At 40.5% G+C, this 16,493-nt stretch overlaps 1 protein-coding gene across 1 annotated transcript in view; it reads right to left on the bottom strand.

Moving 5' to 3' along the window:
- TNRC6B (trinucleotide repeat containing 6B) overlaps positions 1-16,493 on the bottom strand; it is a 77,556-nt gene that overhangs the window by 1,301 nt on the left and 59,762 nt on the right. Inside the window, 7 exon segments of the mRNA XM_017737907.1 lie at positions 1-5,279; positions 5,784-5,923; positions 7,785-7,855; positions 8,328-8,552; positions 11,146-11,241; positions 11,493-11,639; positions 16,132-16,440. The exon segment at positions 1-5,279 is cut by the window's left edge and continues 1,301 nt beyond it. Coding sequence (XP_017593396.1) covers positions 4,889-5,279; positions 5,784-5,923; positions 7,785-7,855; positions 8,328-8,552; positions 11,146-11,241; positions 11,493-11,639; positions 16,132-16,440 — 1,379 coding nt within the window. The 3' untranslated portion in view covers positions 1-4,888.

Genomic DNA, 16,493 nt, shown 5'->3' with positions numbered 1-16,493 from the left:
TGTTAGGAGCTCAAATGGCAGCAGAATTTTTACAACATTAAGCAATGGTTGTCCCCAGCAGTTGCGTCTGGTTAGCACAATTCTCAGACACCACTTCTAATGGTTGGGAGTGCCATGACTAAGCCACACAGATCTCTCAACTGTAGCTGGAAAACAGATTCATGTTACTTTGACAATGCAGGGAAACTGTCACCAAGGAGACAGTCACTAACACTTACAGGATGCACATTCAGGAAATGAGGAGCAGACTGTTGTACTACAATAGGTTTGGACCCAGCAGACTGCTGAAACTTAAGACTGTCAACCCTTCAGCAGTCAGTCACAATCCACTTCCAAGTGAATGTCAAGTGTCGGCTTTTTTGACTAAATGCTACGGTTTCCTCTCTTTAAGACACTTCTGATTTGACAAAACACAGCTTCTGGCAAAGCACTCAAATTCTCTCATTAAAACAAACAATAAAATAAAATAAAATCCTAAGCTTTCTAAGTAAACCCTCCTTCTACTGGCCCATGACAGGATTTTTAAAGCACGTTATTATTACTACTGATGCATTATTTTCAATAGACTCACATGCACACGCAGCACAACATGAAAACACTGAGCAACTGCTATGAGAAAGACAGAATTTGGCATCTGATTTCTTTTTTTAATAATAATAACAACTTATCTCAACTACTATTAAGTAACTCATTGCACGACTTGCTCACACGGCATGCTCTTCTTCCCTTAAGAACAGGTACATCTATTTCCATGAAGTGGCTACACTGCCTCACTTTGCCTCATCTTCCCTCCCCTCCCCTACTGTAGGGCATGTGGGTGCATGTAACAAGGCACTAGCGCGGTTTTTGTGGTTTGAGCCGAGCCGTTTCAGGCAGAGTAAGCCCCTGACCCTTAGAGCTGGGAGGCAGAAGTTGGCCATCCCAACACCAAACTCTGAAGTTCAAGACTGTAAGCCCTGACAGCCAGCAGCAACAGGGTGAACAGAGGAGTTTAACAGCTATTTCCCTCATATAAAATGAAACAGAAAGACTGGGAGGTGGGGTGGATGAAGAAAAGCAAGCAGCAAATCTCCAAGTGAGGAATTAAACTGACCAAGTAGCTGAAAACAGGAAAGTTGATTTCCAATGTACATTTTTGTGGAGTTTTCCATATTCTTTTTTTTCTGTACTGAAAAAGGCAGGTTAATAGAACTAATTCATTACTGAGTATTCTGTCAGCACTGGTTTTCTTTAGCACTGCTCAGAAGTGGTTCAAAGAAGCACCATCGTGTATTTCCTGCTAGTCATCCTAACCGAGGATTCTTTCAGTTAAACTCTACTGCATTTTAATAAGGTTTATACTTTCACTCTGCTTTTAAAAAGGTGCTTGGAAGAATATTTTTGTTTAGTTTCAATCGAGAGGGAATAGTAGATTTCCATTCACACACTTCTCTTCTCCATGCAACTGCACACGTCTGCGTGAGTAACAAAGCACAATAAATGATAACCCTTCTCCCACAAATTGTTTAAGATTGCAATGAATTCCTGTTGCTGATATTGAGAAGTTTTCTTAATGTATCTTAATTTAGAAAGTCTTTAAAATTCTTGATCCCTCGCTTGACAGTAACATTTGGAGATTTTTTTCTTTTTTTCTTTTTATTTTTTTTTTAAGCATTTTTATTTTAAAGTAAAAACTTTCAAACATTTTGAAGATTCAGGAACTTGTAAAAGTTTATCAACAAGAAACAGCCATCTATCTAGGATAAGGTTAAATAAACCATCTTCAAAAAACTGGCTTCCTACCCTAGAATTCCTGAGAATGCTTGCAAATTTAAAGCAGGAAAACAAAATGTTAAAATAAAAACAAAAACACTGTTAAATGCTCCCAGAGTTAGTCTTCATCTAAAATATATATATGCATTTCTTTCTTTTTTGTCTTTTTTTTTTTTTTTTTTTGTACGTTTTAATTTTTTCCCTTTAAGCTTACAATGGAAGAACAATTTAGCTTTTCTTTTTAAATATTTCAAATCCCTCATTATGTCTTGTAAACAAGAGGGGCTCTAGCACCCGGCTTTCACCGTAGTATCGCAATGAACTCAACTAGCCCAAAGTGCAGGAAAAGGGACCTTAGGGCAGGTTGGGAGAGAGAAGTGAGGGTGGAATACAGCAATGAACCAGGATGTATAGCAAATCATGTGACAGAACAGATACTGGCTTGCTCAGGCCAAAGGTGCTTCACTAGGAAGTACTGCTGGCACAGGACTTTTAGGAACCTGCTCTGCGTGTCCGAGCGCGCTTGGTCTTTGAGCAGAAACAAAGCTGTACAGATGCCTGCACACGAGGGGCACTAGCCAGCTAGCAGGAGCTGAAAGAGAGCGTTTTGTTTCTTTGTGCATGGTGGGATAGATGGAGGAGGAGACATGATAGGAAAGCATATTCCAAAGGGGCCAGAGTATGCTGCACACTCCAGTTTACTAAACAAATACGAACCTACTCATATTTTTTACCACATAACGCTTTGCATACAAATCTACAGGCATGTGTATATGCAGCATTTCCCTCAGTCAGTCTTCCTTGTGACATTGGGTTTACACAGAAAGGGCAAATTAAATAAAACAGCCATGTAATTCCCTAGCCCTTCCCTCCCACCCCAAGCACACAGGCATACACACACACACACACACGTGCACCAACCTCCCCCCCATGACTTGCATCTGTTTTTGCTTCTCCCCACCAAACCCACGAGTTAAATGTATTAGACATGGTTGTATCCTTCAATGAAAACGCTGAAGAAACAGACTCCTCTATCTGCCCCCCTCTGCCAGGTGATAAAGCACTGCTCCCTCTGAGGGCTGGAATGGACAGGTATGTGCTGGTACAGAATGTCGGCACTTTGTTAGACAGTATAACAGCTGGACAATGCCACATGGAAGTCCTAGCACTTATGGAAAAGGTACCGGCATCTCTCTTCCCTCTTCCCCCGGCCCCACCCCCACAAAAGACTTCCCGCTTTGTGTCAAGGGATGTTCCTTCAAGTCTGCTACAACTCTTTTCACAACAACAGGTCTTAGAAGTTTTGTTCCCAGCACACACACGCACACACACACTGGCTATCACTGTGGATTATAGGTCACCCCTATCCTGCCCAGAGTACTACTACACTGATGCTAAAAAACCCCAAACCTTTCCTTAAATACAGAAATTAAAAAGCAACAGTACAGAAAAAAGTAAAAACAAAAAACAAAAAGGTGCAATACTTTTTTTTAAAAAAAAGTCTTTGCTAGTTATATACCTCCCTAAGCAAAACCACGTACACAGGAAAAAACACAACACAGAGAAACAAAAGGAAACCTTTGAAGTACACACTGGTTTAAGAACATTCGTAAGTAAACGTTTCTGTCAGTGATGGTCTGGCGCTGTAATGACACCAAGGCCTGGCACAGGTAACGCTCACCATGAAGGACGCAGGAAGGAGTTAGCTGCATGTGCTTTCAGGAGATGAGGCAGGCCGGCCAGCACTTTGCTGACACCATTTGGTTTTTTGTCAGTTTTAACAGAAGCAGTAAATCAATTAAAAGGCTAATTTGGTTGGGCTGGATTTTCAAGCTTTTGATGGATTCCTCTAGAATGAGTACGGGTGCTTATTTAGGTCTGGGGGAGAAAAGAAACACTCATTTTTTTTAAAGGTACTGAAGCGTGCAAGAGACTGAAAACATTTGTCTAGCTGCACAAAAAATGGCAATGTCTTCTTTCCTCCTCTCTTCCCCTTGTTGGAAGAAATAAATGGCTTGCATTATATAACAAACACTCTAGGGTTCATTCAGTACAAAAACCCCACATGCAGACATAAATAGACACTATTACTCAAAAGACAACATTGTCTCCCCTCTCACCAAAGCCTTTGGATATGGCAGTGTTCTGCTCTACCACAGGGTTAGAACAAGGGCTAGGAAGCAACTATCCATTCTGTATGATTTGCAGATTTGAGATAGCACCCTGCTAAAATGAATTTAAAAAAACCTACTGACAAATTTTAATCCAGCCCAACTGGATTCCGCTTCAGCCACAGGGACTCCACCATGCCTGTCTTGCTTTCAGAATCAAGACATGCAGATGGCCAGCCAGCCCGTAGACCATCAGCAATGCAGCGTTTCAAGATTATATATATAGAGAAAAAAATGCACACACACAAATATGTGCACACGCACTCACACAGAAACAAGCACACGTGGGCAGTTACATGTGCCAGAACACACTGGTACTTATCAACCAGCCAATCACAAAGTGTTGGTTTTTTTGTTTTGTTTGTTTGTTTTTTCTGTTTTGTTTTTTTTTGTGGGTTTTTAAATTTTTTAGGTTTTTTTTTAGTTTTATTTTTTTTTTTGTTTTTAAAGTGAGGCTCCGTCAAGTCTTTCCCTCCCTCCCCTTATTCTTTTGAACCCCTCCCCAACCCCAACCCAACATGGTAGACCTAAGGACGGAAACACACCCAGTGCAAACAAAGTTAAAAAGCTATTTTTTCAGTATATATGTTTCTTAGCAACAACTTCCGTATAACATGAAAAAGTGAAAAACTAGAAACTAATTTTTTTAATTTTTTCTGTTTAAATTTAAATGGTATGTGTACTTGCTTCACATTGTCTTTCTAAGTTGGCGTTCACGATTCAAGTATTTCAAGAGTGATATGTTCTCTTTTTGGATTCATATTCCAAACGAAAAAACTGAAGTTATATAAGGGAGGCAACTATGTGCTCAGACAGTCTGTCAATGACCCACCTTTTTTTCTTTCTCCGTTTTCTTTTTTCCTTTTATAAATGTATTTATTGCAAGTTGAAAAAAACGAAAAGGTCAAGTTAGTGCTGCTGCTGTTCCAAAAAAGGTCACGAGGTCAGAGTTGAAAGTTCTAAGTTCAGATTGAATCCGACCCTCCTCCCAGAAGGTCTCCAGGTAGTAAGGGAGCAGGGCTGCCCATTCTGTGTGGATCCTCTACGCTTGGGACCCCCCACAAGCTTGAAGAATAGTTTGGGGGCCCCCACAATGAAGCGCCAGTGAGATCACCCCCACTGCTGCCGCCGCCGCCACCACTGCTCCACTGCCCAAGCCCTGTTGACCCACCAAAGAGATTCAAAGCAGGTCCAACTGGATCTGTCTGGTTCTGTCCTGTCTCCAGGGATTGCCAGCCCGCTGCGGGTGCACTCGGGGTTGCTGCAGGTGTAGGGGGCTGAGCCTGCGCCAAAAAGCGACTAACCTCTTCATCTGTGGCAAACTCAGCCAGGATGGTAGTGTTTCCCAACACACACCTACAAGGCAAGATACACGTAAGAAAAAAAAAAAAATTAGAGCCAAAAGGTAAGGGGAAGGGATTCAGAAAGCATGGGAACAACACTAATAGGTGCCCAAACCAAAGGAAGTACCAGTTACATCATTACAATGGAGTGGACATGGAAAACTTCAGCTGTTTTTGACAGTGAAACTCACTCAAAACACAGGAACCTCCATTTTATAAGGGGAAAAAACCAAACCAAAACAAAAACACCCTAACCCCCTTGCCCCAACATTCAGTTATGCCTGAACAAAATCTTTAAAAATTTAAACTAAGGCCCTGAATGTTAACACCAAGCGCAAAAAAAGTGCCTATACCACGTAGGTAAATGTATGTATGCCACCTTTCAAAACAGATGAAGAATAGGTTAAAAGCCTTTGAATTGCAAGAGATTAGTTAATTCAATTTTCACTGACTTTAGGGGCTTACACCACCAACCCCTCACAGCCCCTGAAGATTTTTGTCTCAAAACCTTGCTTACATGTGCAGTGCAGTCTGGGCCTTGGCCGCCTCCTGTTTGGTGTTATATCGGATGAGGGCGGTGCCCTGGGTCAGGTTCAGATGGAATGTCAGCAGTGGGCCATGCTGCATGCAGATCGTCCTCAAGGTTGACCCATCAATCTGAGGAAGAACAGCCAGAATGAAACAGATGTTTGTAATTATTTCTCCAAACATACTTCAATCCTGACTTCGTCACAGTAACTGAAAGATATTCTGCTCTTAGAAAGAAAACAGATGAAAGCAGTGTGAAGTAAGCAAAGGTGACAGAAGTTGATTTTCAAACAGAACTGGTATGCCTTGACTTCTCACAATTACATGGAGTTTGCTTTAGTATGGAATAATCTGATTTATCTTTCCTGTTTACTTCCAGCTTGAGTCCAGTTCTCCCCCTCTCACTGAGTTTCTTACACTGTCACTATCCTTACATTGACAGCTTTTTCCAGTAGTTAAATACATCTTGTACTTCTCACCATCTTCAGGCATCAGAATTTGTACCAAAGGAACCAGAATGTCTTAGTCTCCAGCTCTGTGATTTCGGCAGAATTTATATAAGCTAGCACTTAAAAGGTTTTTGCAAAACTGGAAATACATCTACAATGAAATTTTTGAAAATTTATTTTGGTGCTTCTTCGTCTTTGTGGTTTATGAAACAGTGACAGAAAGAGTCAGTGATCTTCCTGCCAAACCCACCAATGTCCATTCCGTCTGAACGAATGTTTTCACAGCAGTTGCTGCCTACATTCCTTCTGCAGCAGTAACAGCTTGCTACTTACCTCCAGTAACAGCTGTTCTCCCAGGTGTTCTGTACAGACAGATTCCATTCCTGGTGTGCCACAGGGAACATGGACACATGAATGGGCTCTGTATGTGCAAATACTTAAGGAAGTGCTACTTTCTTCCTTCTTTCCCCACTATTTTATAATACAGCTTCAAATGAGGGAAAAGGAAGTTGTGTAGGGGTATAAATATGGTCAAAGTTAAAACAGAGAACCTTGAAATGAACATATTGTTCCTTCCAAGCCTAACCATTCTTTGAGTCTATGAATTCACCTGAACCTTTACACTTCTTTTTAGTGTACTGATCCACAATAAAGAGAGAATCCATAATGAGACAATTATGATCTATTTCTTTTTCCTACTAACTTAAATGCCTCCAAAATACATTCTTCTTCCATTACATAATTCCTAAAGCAGCATTAAAGTATTTTACACGAGCCAGACTTAGAACTGTGCCTTTTCCTCACACCACTTCTTCCTTCACATCAAGGAAAACAGTATTTTCTACGAAAGGAGCATGGTTCACCATTTTGGGTGATCTAATGGAGACCTCGGTTTTTCCTTTCACATCAACCTTTTTTTGTAGACTGTAGAAGCATGGTAAATTATCCCGCTGAACAGGGGATCCTCTGTCTAGACCTCAGGGTGCCACTGATAATCATACAGGCTTTTCCTAGCCCTTGAATACAGGACTAGCTGGGAATGCTGAAACCAGGATCTCCATGGAATTAATTTTGAATGGCAGCAAGCTTGAAGAATACTTGCAGAAATAACCTAACTAGAGTGGTTTTGGCAGGAGTGCTGGAAAAATTCAGTGGTTTCACTATGGAAACACTAAAGTGAAAACTGGCAGTTACATCAAATTTCTTACTGACAACATCCCAAAGAACAGCTATAAAACCATTCCACATTCTGGTCATGAAATTTGCCCTCACTTCTAAGAAAAATATTTCTGTTCAATAATTTTTTATAACTCTTAAGTAAAGAAATGTTTTAACCGTCACATAGCAAAACTTGAACATCTTAAAGTTAGCTGAAGAGATTACAAAGAAAAACCAGTCAGACTGCAGCTCAGTTTAGTAGAAATATGTTATATATGCTGACAAATATGATTTGGTCAGATTTTATTTGAAGAGAAACAACTGAAGGATTGACAAATCCTTGCTAAAGCAAACAAGTTCCCAGAAACAATCACAGAAAATACCTGTGGAGTGAGATTGTGAAGAACCAGCCAGTAGCTAGGACGAACTGAGCCACCATCACTCCAAGTAGATGCTGCAAATTATAAGACAGAGCAATCAAGAAAGATTTGATACAAAGAAAAAACATCTTTCTTTACAGTTAGGTCTTTCAGAAAAAAACCCAGCAATACCAGCCCTGTTAAAACACAAAAGTCTAATCTTCAGTCCTGAAAATGAAACCACACCTTTCCTCACATTTCACATCAAGATTCATTTCACTAGAGTTTACCTTTGAGGAGTTTCCCACTCACAGCAAGCATCTAGTCTTGAAAGGCCCTATTCTCTTTTGGCAGATCTCAGCCCTTCTTCACACATTCCCTGCAGCAAGACCTGGGATTCCACCTCCCAGCCACCCCAATTATTGACAGCGAATTTCCATTCCAAGAAGGAACTCTCTTTTTTCCTTTTACCGGACAACTGCAACTTTCTTTCCTCCAAACCACTGGTGCTGTAAAACATACAGTGCTCAGGTCTGACCAATGGTACTACCAGCTGATTGTTCTCACCAGAGCCAAGCCTTGAGTCCTGTGCCCCCCAGCCCCTGACCGATCGGGGTGCTGTGCTGTTCCATGGAGATGATGGTTTGGGGTTGGTCAGGCCAGGAGGTGGGCGGGGCAGCCCTGTAGTGTTCCTTGAGGAAATATGGTTTTTCCACATCTTGTTGGAGAGATGAGTGGGATTGTGTCCTATGGGATCTGGGGACCATGTTGATTTGTAATCACTGAATTTTGCTAGAAGATTAAAGAAATTGTATGTATTAGAGAAACTTGTGAGATTAAGTACCTATCCTATCACGGTAAAACTTTTGACTGAATTTATATTGGAGAAAAACATGAAGCACAGAACCATACAATAGTTAATGTATGATACCAAAACCCCCCATGCTACATATAAGTTAATCTTTGCTTATTTTATATATGCTGACAAAAAGAAAAAAGTAATACACCTAGATCATTTATGATAATGTAGCTGACTGCAGCATGTCACATCATTAATTAGATGAACAGCAACTTTTATGTCCACACTACATTTCACCTGAGAGCCTGAGAATTTCTTACAAGTTTGGGCACTACTGAGCTTGAATGAAACTGAACCTTCTTCAAGTAAAAAAACCTGCAGAGAACTAAAAGGAGTATTTACTATTCTTGGTCCAGTAAGCTAATGTTATCTCCTAAAGATGTCCTCCCTACAAGATCAAAGCTTTCTCATGAATCACAAATCTCACACAATGTTGACCCAGCAGTAACACATAAAGAAGGCTACTTAGCTGTGTGACAGCTGGACTTTTAAACAATCTTGATAGAGCATTTTTTCACTAGAAAGCATTACCAGATGCCTATTAGAAGCCCAGTAGTGGATATCCTTAACACACTTCAAGAACTCTTTATAAAGAAATGCAATAAAAGATAAAAATAAAAGCACCCTCCAAAACACCACTATTGGTCATGAATATTTGTGAGCTCTGCCTAAACCAGTTTTTCCAAAAAAAGACAGACTGCAAATTCTCCCACAACTTCTGACACCAAGGGATATTTCAAATGTCAAAATTCCTTGAAAATTCCTCGTTGTTCTGCAATAAGAACCAGCCAACACAGACATGGCAGTCTGGGGGAAAAGGTTGTGTCAGACATTATCTTAACCATAATTCTCATGTATGGGTGTGCAAATATATGTATTTAACTCTAATTATCAACAGACAGCGGTGAATTACTGACTTGAAACAAAGTGAAAAAATACAGATTTACAATATCCCAGGGCATCATAAAATAACACATCTGGAAACCAGGACCACAAAGCTCTCAGCATGTATAAGCATGCTTCAATTTACAGCTGGATCTCTGTATTTCCATGACACAGTAATGATCAGTAGCAAGCAGGTTTCAAGCACTAACCTCTGAAAGTGTATGGAAGTGCTTAAAAAACCTGCTTTCACTAGATCTGCTTTAGAGATAGGTGAATTCTAAATTCCAGTTCAGATGATCTGTTTTCTGACTGTGAAACACTTGTGCCTAGTAGATGAACAGAAATTGGTATTTGGCAGTGGTATAATTTCCTCAATTCCACTACGATTTCAATATTTCTTGTTATCTCTTGGGTCTTTCTCATGCGCTAGACAAAAATTAAGCAAAGGCAAGAAGTTGCTACATGCCACTCCTTTCCTCAGGCTGTAACAGAGGATTCTTCTATGTCATTAGAATGCTGCCTACACAGACACTGCTTCAAACCAAAGTCAGCTCACAAACTGGTGGCATTAAGGGCTACAGAGCATTTTTAACACATTTTGTGAAGATGCTGAGGTAACACCTGAACACAGCTTTTATTCAGTATGATGAAAAAACCTAAAGTTTGGGCTAGCTATAGCTCTTAGCTCTGTTCATCACCTCTGCTATTTATATACAATTCTTCACTTTTAAGTAATTGACAAGGCAATGATGTCTTCAAGAAAATACTGACATTTGCAAAAAGCTTAAAAGCCCAATGGTTCATCTGGAGCAAGTATTTCCAGTGTTTTACTCTGAAGTGTGTGCAGAAACAGTTTTTTACTAGAAAGCTTTGGAGACCTTCTTATGAAAGATTTGAGACGGATATTTAAGTTTATATTTATAGACCAACCATTAAAAGCCAGAGGACTAAACGTCCTCACTGTCCAGATTTCAGGGAATGATGACTGCTATAAAAGGCCAGGCAAAAAACATTCCCTTCACATCACTCCCATGTTCTAAAGTTAAAATAAATAAATCACTCACCTTTACAAGGTGCATATATTACCTGTACACAAGCAGGTATATTTTAAAAATGATGACATGTCAACAGATTGTACATGTACTGTTTTATTTTTCTTTTGCACCTGCTGCTTCCTACTACTCTATTCTTCAACTTGCATAATATGCTGGTTTTGACTGGGATAGAGTCAATTTTCTTCACAGTACCTGGTATGGGCTGTGTTTTGGATTTGTGCTGGAAACAGTGTGGATAATACAGATGACTTAGTCATACTGCTGAGCAGTGCTTACACAGCATCAAGACCTTTTCTGTTTCTCACATTGTCCCACCAGAGGGAGGGATGGGGATGCACAAGAAGTTGGGAGGAAACACAGGACAGCTGACCTCAACTGTGCAAAGGGATATTCCATACCATATGGAGTCATGCTCAGCATATGGAGGCTGGGGGAAGAAGAAGGAGGGGGGGTATGTTCAGAGTTACGGTGTTTGTTTTCCCAAGTCGCTGTTACATGTGAGGGACTAAATACTCTAAGTGGAACAAGAATGAACCAGTGCTAAGTGAAAAATGCTTTGTCTGGGTAAGTTTCAGAGCTCGCATACCTGAAGTGCTATGAACGTTGGTGAAGGAATTGTCAGAGGCACTGTAGGGCCAGGCACCAGGTGAAGGCAGCGAGGTGTTGAGGGAAGAATTAGACCCTATGGAAGGCAAAAGGAGAGAGAGAGAGGAGACCAAGTTCACAGAGTTTCTGTAACACCCTTAAACCCCGAGAGAGCCACAACTGTACCAATGCCAAGCTTTCAGGTGATCCCAGCCACAGTGCAAAGGCACACAGATTCCTTTTCAGGCAAATGCACCAGGCTATTCGCCTGCTACAACCGCAGCATCGCGATAATCCCGAGTATCAGAGCGACTTTGATAATTGCAGACCAGCTGTTCACTGTTTTACCTGTGGTGTTGTCCCGCAGAAGTTGGTGGTCAGTATCTACAATGGGAGATGTGGCTGTCCCCCCCAGCACACTTCCAGGGGTCACATAGGGGTCAGATTCCGGGTCAATGTTTTGTATACCTTTCCATGGCACTCCTGGTTGGAACTCTGGGACAGGAGAGAAAAAGGAATTAGATGCAACCAGGGAAATGTCATTTACTAGAAGTAATTGCTGAAGGTATTTTAGGAGAGTAAACAATTGTCTTCTACACTGTTCCTCAGGGGGAAAAAAAAAAGACTTCATTCTAGAAGTGTAATCTGTTTCACAGTTCCTCCCACAGCACTAGCTCTGGTGTCTGAATACAAGCCTACACTACAAAAAAAGTGGTACAAGTGCATCCAGTATCCCTTTAAGTGCTTCTGCTTTGCTACATTCAGATGAGGTTTCAATAGATTTAATGCATCCTGTATAAGATATGTAAGATTAGATTCTGTACAGAGACTTTGTGCACAGAAGCCTTTCCCAAGGAAAGGCTACTTACCTTGGGAGTTTGTAAACACGTGACACATCACGCTGTACGTACACACACACTTTATACATCACTTATCAATACTGAGGTGAGATGCCTTGTGATAAAAGTAATGTACATACTCATTGACATTGTTCATGCTTCACAATGAGATGGGATGTACTTATCATGCTTTAGTTTCAACCATAGCTCCAGGCATGCCAGAATTTTAAGACAAGATGATAAATTATATTAAATATGAACACACAAAGACTCCAGTTACTGTAAGAAAGATCAGTAACTTAGTTCCTTAAGTGAATAAAGTGCTGTGGTCAGTTCTGGAAGCAGTGGTGCAAAAGTAAAACTGACAAACACAAAAACAAGTAAAGAAGCTTCATATACTATGTGACAATTTGTGTAAGTGTGAGAAGCGTGCAAAAGTGGCAGATTTATCCCTTGCAGATACAAGTCCAGAATACAGAATTCCCAGCCCCAGTTTCTGAAATAATTAGAATATTTGAGTGTAATTAAAGATCCATTATTAAAATGACATCAAAGATGTGCCTCTAGAATGAGGCACTGTAGGATGAATCTGGCATGGAAGGGTGCATTTCAGTCACCTTTGTAACAAAGAAGTATAGTCAAGACTATCACTTTCACAGACAAATACAGAAGAAAATACGATACTACTGGTTCAAACAATTGCCACAGCAAGGGCAGTATTAGACTGTGACAATGCATGGGAGAATCTGAGAGAAGACAGAAGAAATGCCCCACTAGGTCAGAACTATGGTCCATCTAGTCCAGTATTTTGTCAACAGCAGTAGGAGAAATACCATTAAGGGACAGAACACAAGCCTGGCCTGTGGACTACTGGCCTCACAGTCTCCCAGTATCCACAGCTGTCCTACCTAAGATGGCAGAAATACCTACTACCTGCTAGCACCAGCTCGCAAAACTGTTTTCCCATCATTGTATCCAATCACTGTTTCAATTGGCTAGTAACACCTGTTTCAAGAAGCTCTGAAAGCAACAGAACCCAGAAGTTCACTGCTCTAGATGGGAAAAAAGCTCCCATCTATTTAAAATTTATATCCTCTTAATTCCAGCATTTGCACCATGGTTCTAGCATTGCAGGAGTCACAGAATTACAGTTCTGCATTTATCTTGTTCACCGCCTTCATGATTTTATAAACATCACTTACATCTTCCAATCTTTAGTAACTCAACAAAATAATCCAGGTATCAACTCTTCTAACACTATGAGCAATCAGCACAGCATCAAGGAAGGACTCTGCTCAGCTACTGCCAAAATACTGCCATCCCCTGACAAGCAGGACCACCTTATGGTTAAGGAAGAAGTGATACAGCCCTTGGGTCTACTCAAAATATCTTCTCTGTTCTGAGACAAAGAATTTATGACACAGGTTAAAACCTGGAAATCAGAACTCGCTTGGAGAAAAAAAAAAAGAAAAAGAAACCCAAGTCTTCTATCTGTAAAGATTCTGAGAATTGGTGAGACTGAAAATTAAGTGCACAGTAAGCTCTAATCAAAAGGTTAATGAATATACAAACAAGGCTCCAAGGACCAGGAGTATTAATGTTTATGAACACATTCACTCATCAATGTAACCCTGGCTGGAAAAGCATTTCCTTGAACTTTGGCAAACTGACAAATTTCCAAACTTTTCTTTGGCGCTGATAGTTATTATCATGCACATCCACCAACTTTTGTCTACAGACATGCTCTTTTATTTCTAGACAGTAAAGAAGACATGAGATGCATTTCTCCACTGATATTTGAAAGGTCCTCTCAAGAAGTTCAAACATAAGATTATTGTGAAAACCATGACATCCAGGCCAGTTTGCCTGAAGTATAACTGAACTCGAATGGGAAAATGACAGTCTAAGTATTACCTAAGTATGCAAGTCTGTGCAACATAACCAAAAGACATAGTTCTCACCAATGCAGCAAAACTTGCTCTCACCTCCAGCTGTGATATCAGTTTGACTGGGCACCACTTCATTTATCTTTGTGCTGAACAATACTGCTCTCTTGAACAGCAGAATATCTGCAGCAAATGGCATTTAGGAGGAAAATGCGAAAGGTGTAGTCAGGGTGAATGCTGAGTGACTGCTGTTTTCATTCAAAGGAAAAATGCACCTATTTCAAGAGGTTTTCTCTTGAAAACTCATTTTTGATAATTTGTTTTCCAACAATGGGAAGAAGAATTCTATCTCTGAGCCAGGAACTGACAGTGGACCTCATCTACAAGCTTGTAGAGAAGGACCTAGAGTGTTAAGTCATTTTAAGTCTTCATTCTTCAGGGGTGTTGTGTTAATAAAGTAGATCATGATTTCAGTTTTCCTTGTCAATGAAGTCTGTAAGTTAGACAGACTATGAGACAGCTCAACGGGCTGATGGTTATGGAACAGTAACTTGTCCCAGCAGCCTATGGATCTCATAAGAGTGGAACAGCAATAACTGAATAAATGCCACCTGCCAAAACCCAGGATCTGTTAGATGAGGCCTGAAATCATAGTCTTGGGCTGCTCACACAAGAAATTATGGATGGTGCTGAGGATCTCAGTGAAATTTTATGTTCAGGATTTGTGAACTTCACTTATCCTCTCACAGTGGTGAGGCAGTCAGCAAGAAAAATTTTACTTATCACTGACAGTGGGACTACAGATCTGTGGTATCAACAAGGGGCAAAGAGCAGCTATCCAGCTTCTCACTTCTGTAACAGTTTTGGTATCAAGAATCTTGCCAAAACCAGTGGTTGCTCCAAAGCTTGGAAACACAGCAGAGCTGATCCTCACACGTCTCCTGTAGCATTTCAAGCAGTACTGTGTTTCTCAGTATTATACAGGGGAATGGTGACTAAGGAAACAAGTTCAGGAAACAAGAAGTCTGAGAGTGAGGTCTGGTAAAAGACTACGTTTTGGGAGTTTCTGGCATTATGAACAGCAACTCCAGTCCTAAAAGCTCTGTACTTAGCAACCAGGCTGACAGAAGTGTAACACAAATACACCTGTACAGAAAGCAGTGAGCAGTATGAAAATTTGTGGATGTGCAGATGTTTTTGAAATAACTAATTCTTTAGCTCTGTTAGCGCATCAGAAAATGTCTTCTTGCTGGAGTTAGACACTGAGGGCTTCCTTCATAAAAATCTTCAGCCACATTTTCTAGGTTTCCTGCAGTTGTATCTGTCACACAGATTCCTAGGCTTTCTGATGCAAGGTCTGTGCTACTGCTTTACCCAAGAGATGTACCTGGACTTTTAATTTTTTGTGCTTGACGGGATACACAGCAGAGGGTTTGCAGTTAGTAATGTTTTCCTGGAATGCAACTGTCTTCCAAACAAGAGAAAAATCACAGCATCCACTATTTGCTGAACAGCATTGGTGATTAATCTGTGCAACTTCAAGAACACCACCCTGTGTTTATACGAATGTTTTATATAGAAAATTCTGCGTGGATTCAAATACATATGTACTTTTCCTAGAGAGTTTTCTAGCAGTGCATTTCAGAAACATAAATTTCTGACAGTTAAACCAGAAAACTTAAAAAATGTGCACCAGCCTGTCATCCCAAAAGCAAGCAAACCAGAAGATTCCTGAGCACAACTGAAGCATTGCAACACTCTTCTAACCCTTTATGCAACATGAACGAAGGTGAACCACAACAGTGTGGTGTTCCCACCATCACAAAAAACCCCTACTTCACGTATTTTTCTTTCTGATTCCACACTACCAATAAAAGTTTTTACACTCTTTGTCAGCCTAACACAGCACAAATAAGGAATCAGTACAAAAGAAGGGAGACAGTGCTGTGTATTCTATGAACACATGTTTTCATGAAAATTTCTGTAAATGTAAAGTCACAAACCCACAGAAGATATGAGTTTACCTAACAAAAGCCAAACACTATTCAGGCAATTCAGCAGTTAGTTCATATTTAGCCCAGCATTTTTTTAATGGAAATTCAACATATATGTTCTAATATAATGTGGAAGAAATTTCAAACCCAAGATAGGCCAAGCCACGCAAGTATTTTCTTTGCGATGGTTATTTAAGTAACTATGATGAGGAAAGGCCCAGCACATCTATTCTAAATAGAGGACATAACCCCTGCCCTTATGTAATACCTGGAGGCCAGCTGGCATTGCTGGATTTACTTCCGATCTTGTTTGTTGGTGGAGATTTGGCAGGTAACCAACTATCACCAGCAGGGCCTGCATGGCTGCTGAGTGGGTCGCCCTGGATTATGTCAAACTGGTTGTAGGGCGATCCTCCACGAGCCTTTCCAGGGGGCACTATTGCACCTGAAGCATTAAAAACATACGTTTACACTCAGTAAAGGCTGGGATCTTTAGGTGTATGATATATTAAACCAAAAATATTTAAGATGCATACTGCTGAGGCAAGACATAGCTTCATCTAAGCTATTTCACCTCTGGCAAGATGATCCTACAAGGGCATTCCCAAAATTCCCCTTCTCACCATTTTT

This window comes from Corvus brachyrhynchos, unplaced genomic scaffold (assembly GCF_000691975.1).
Source record: "Corvus brachyrhynchos isolate BGI_N302 unplaced genomic scaffold, ASM69197v1 scaffold56, whole genome shotgun sequence".
NCBI lineage: Eukaryota > Metazoa > Chordata > Aves > Passeriformes > Corvidae > Corvus > Corvus brachyrhynchos.
Note: the sequence above shows the minus strand (reverse complement) of the source record. Positions and strands in the feature narration are given on the sequence as shown.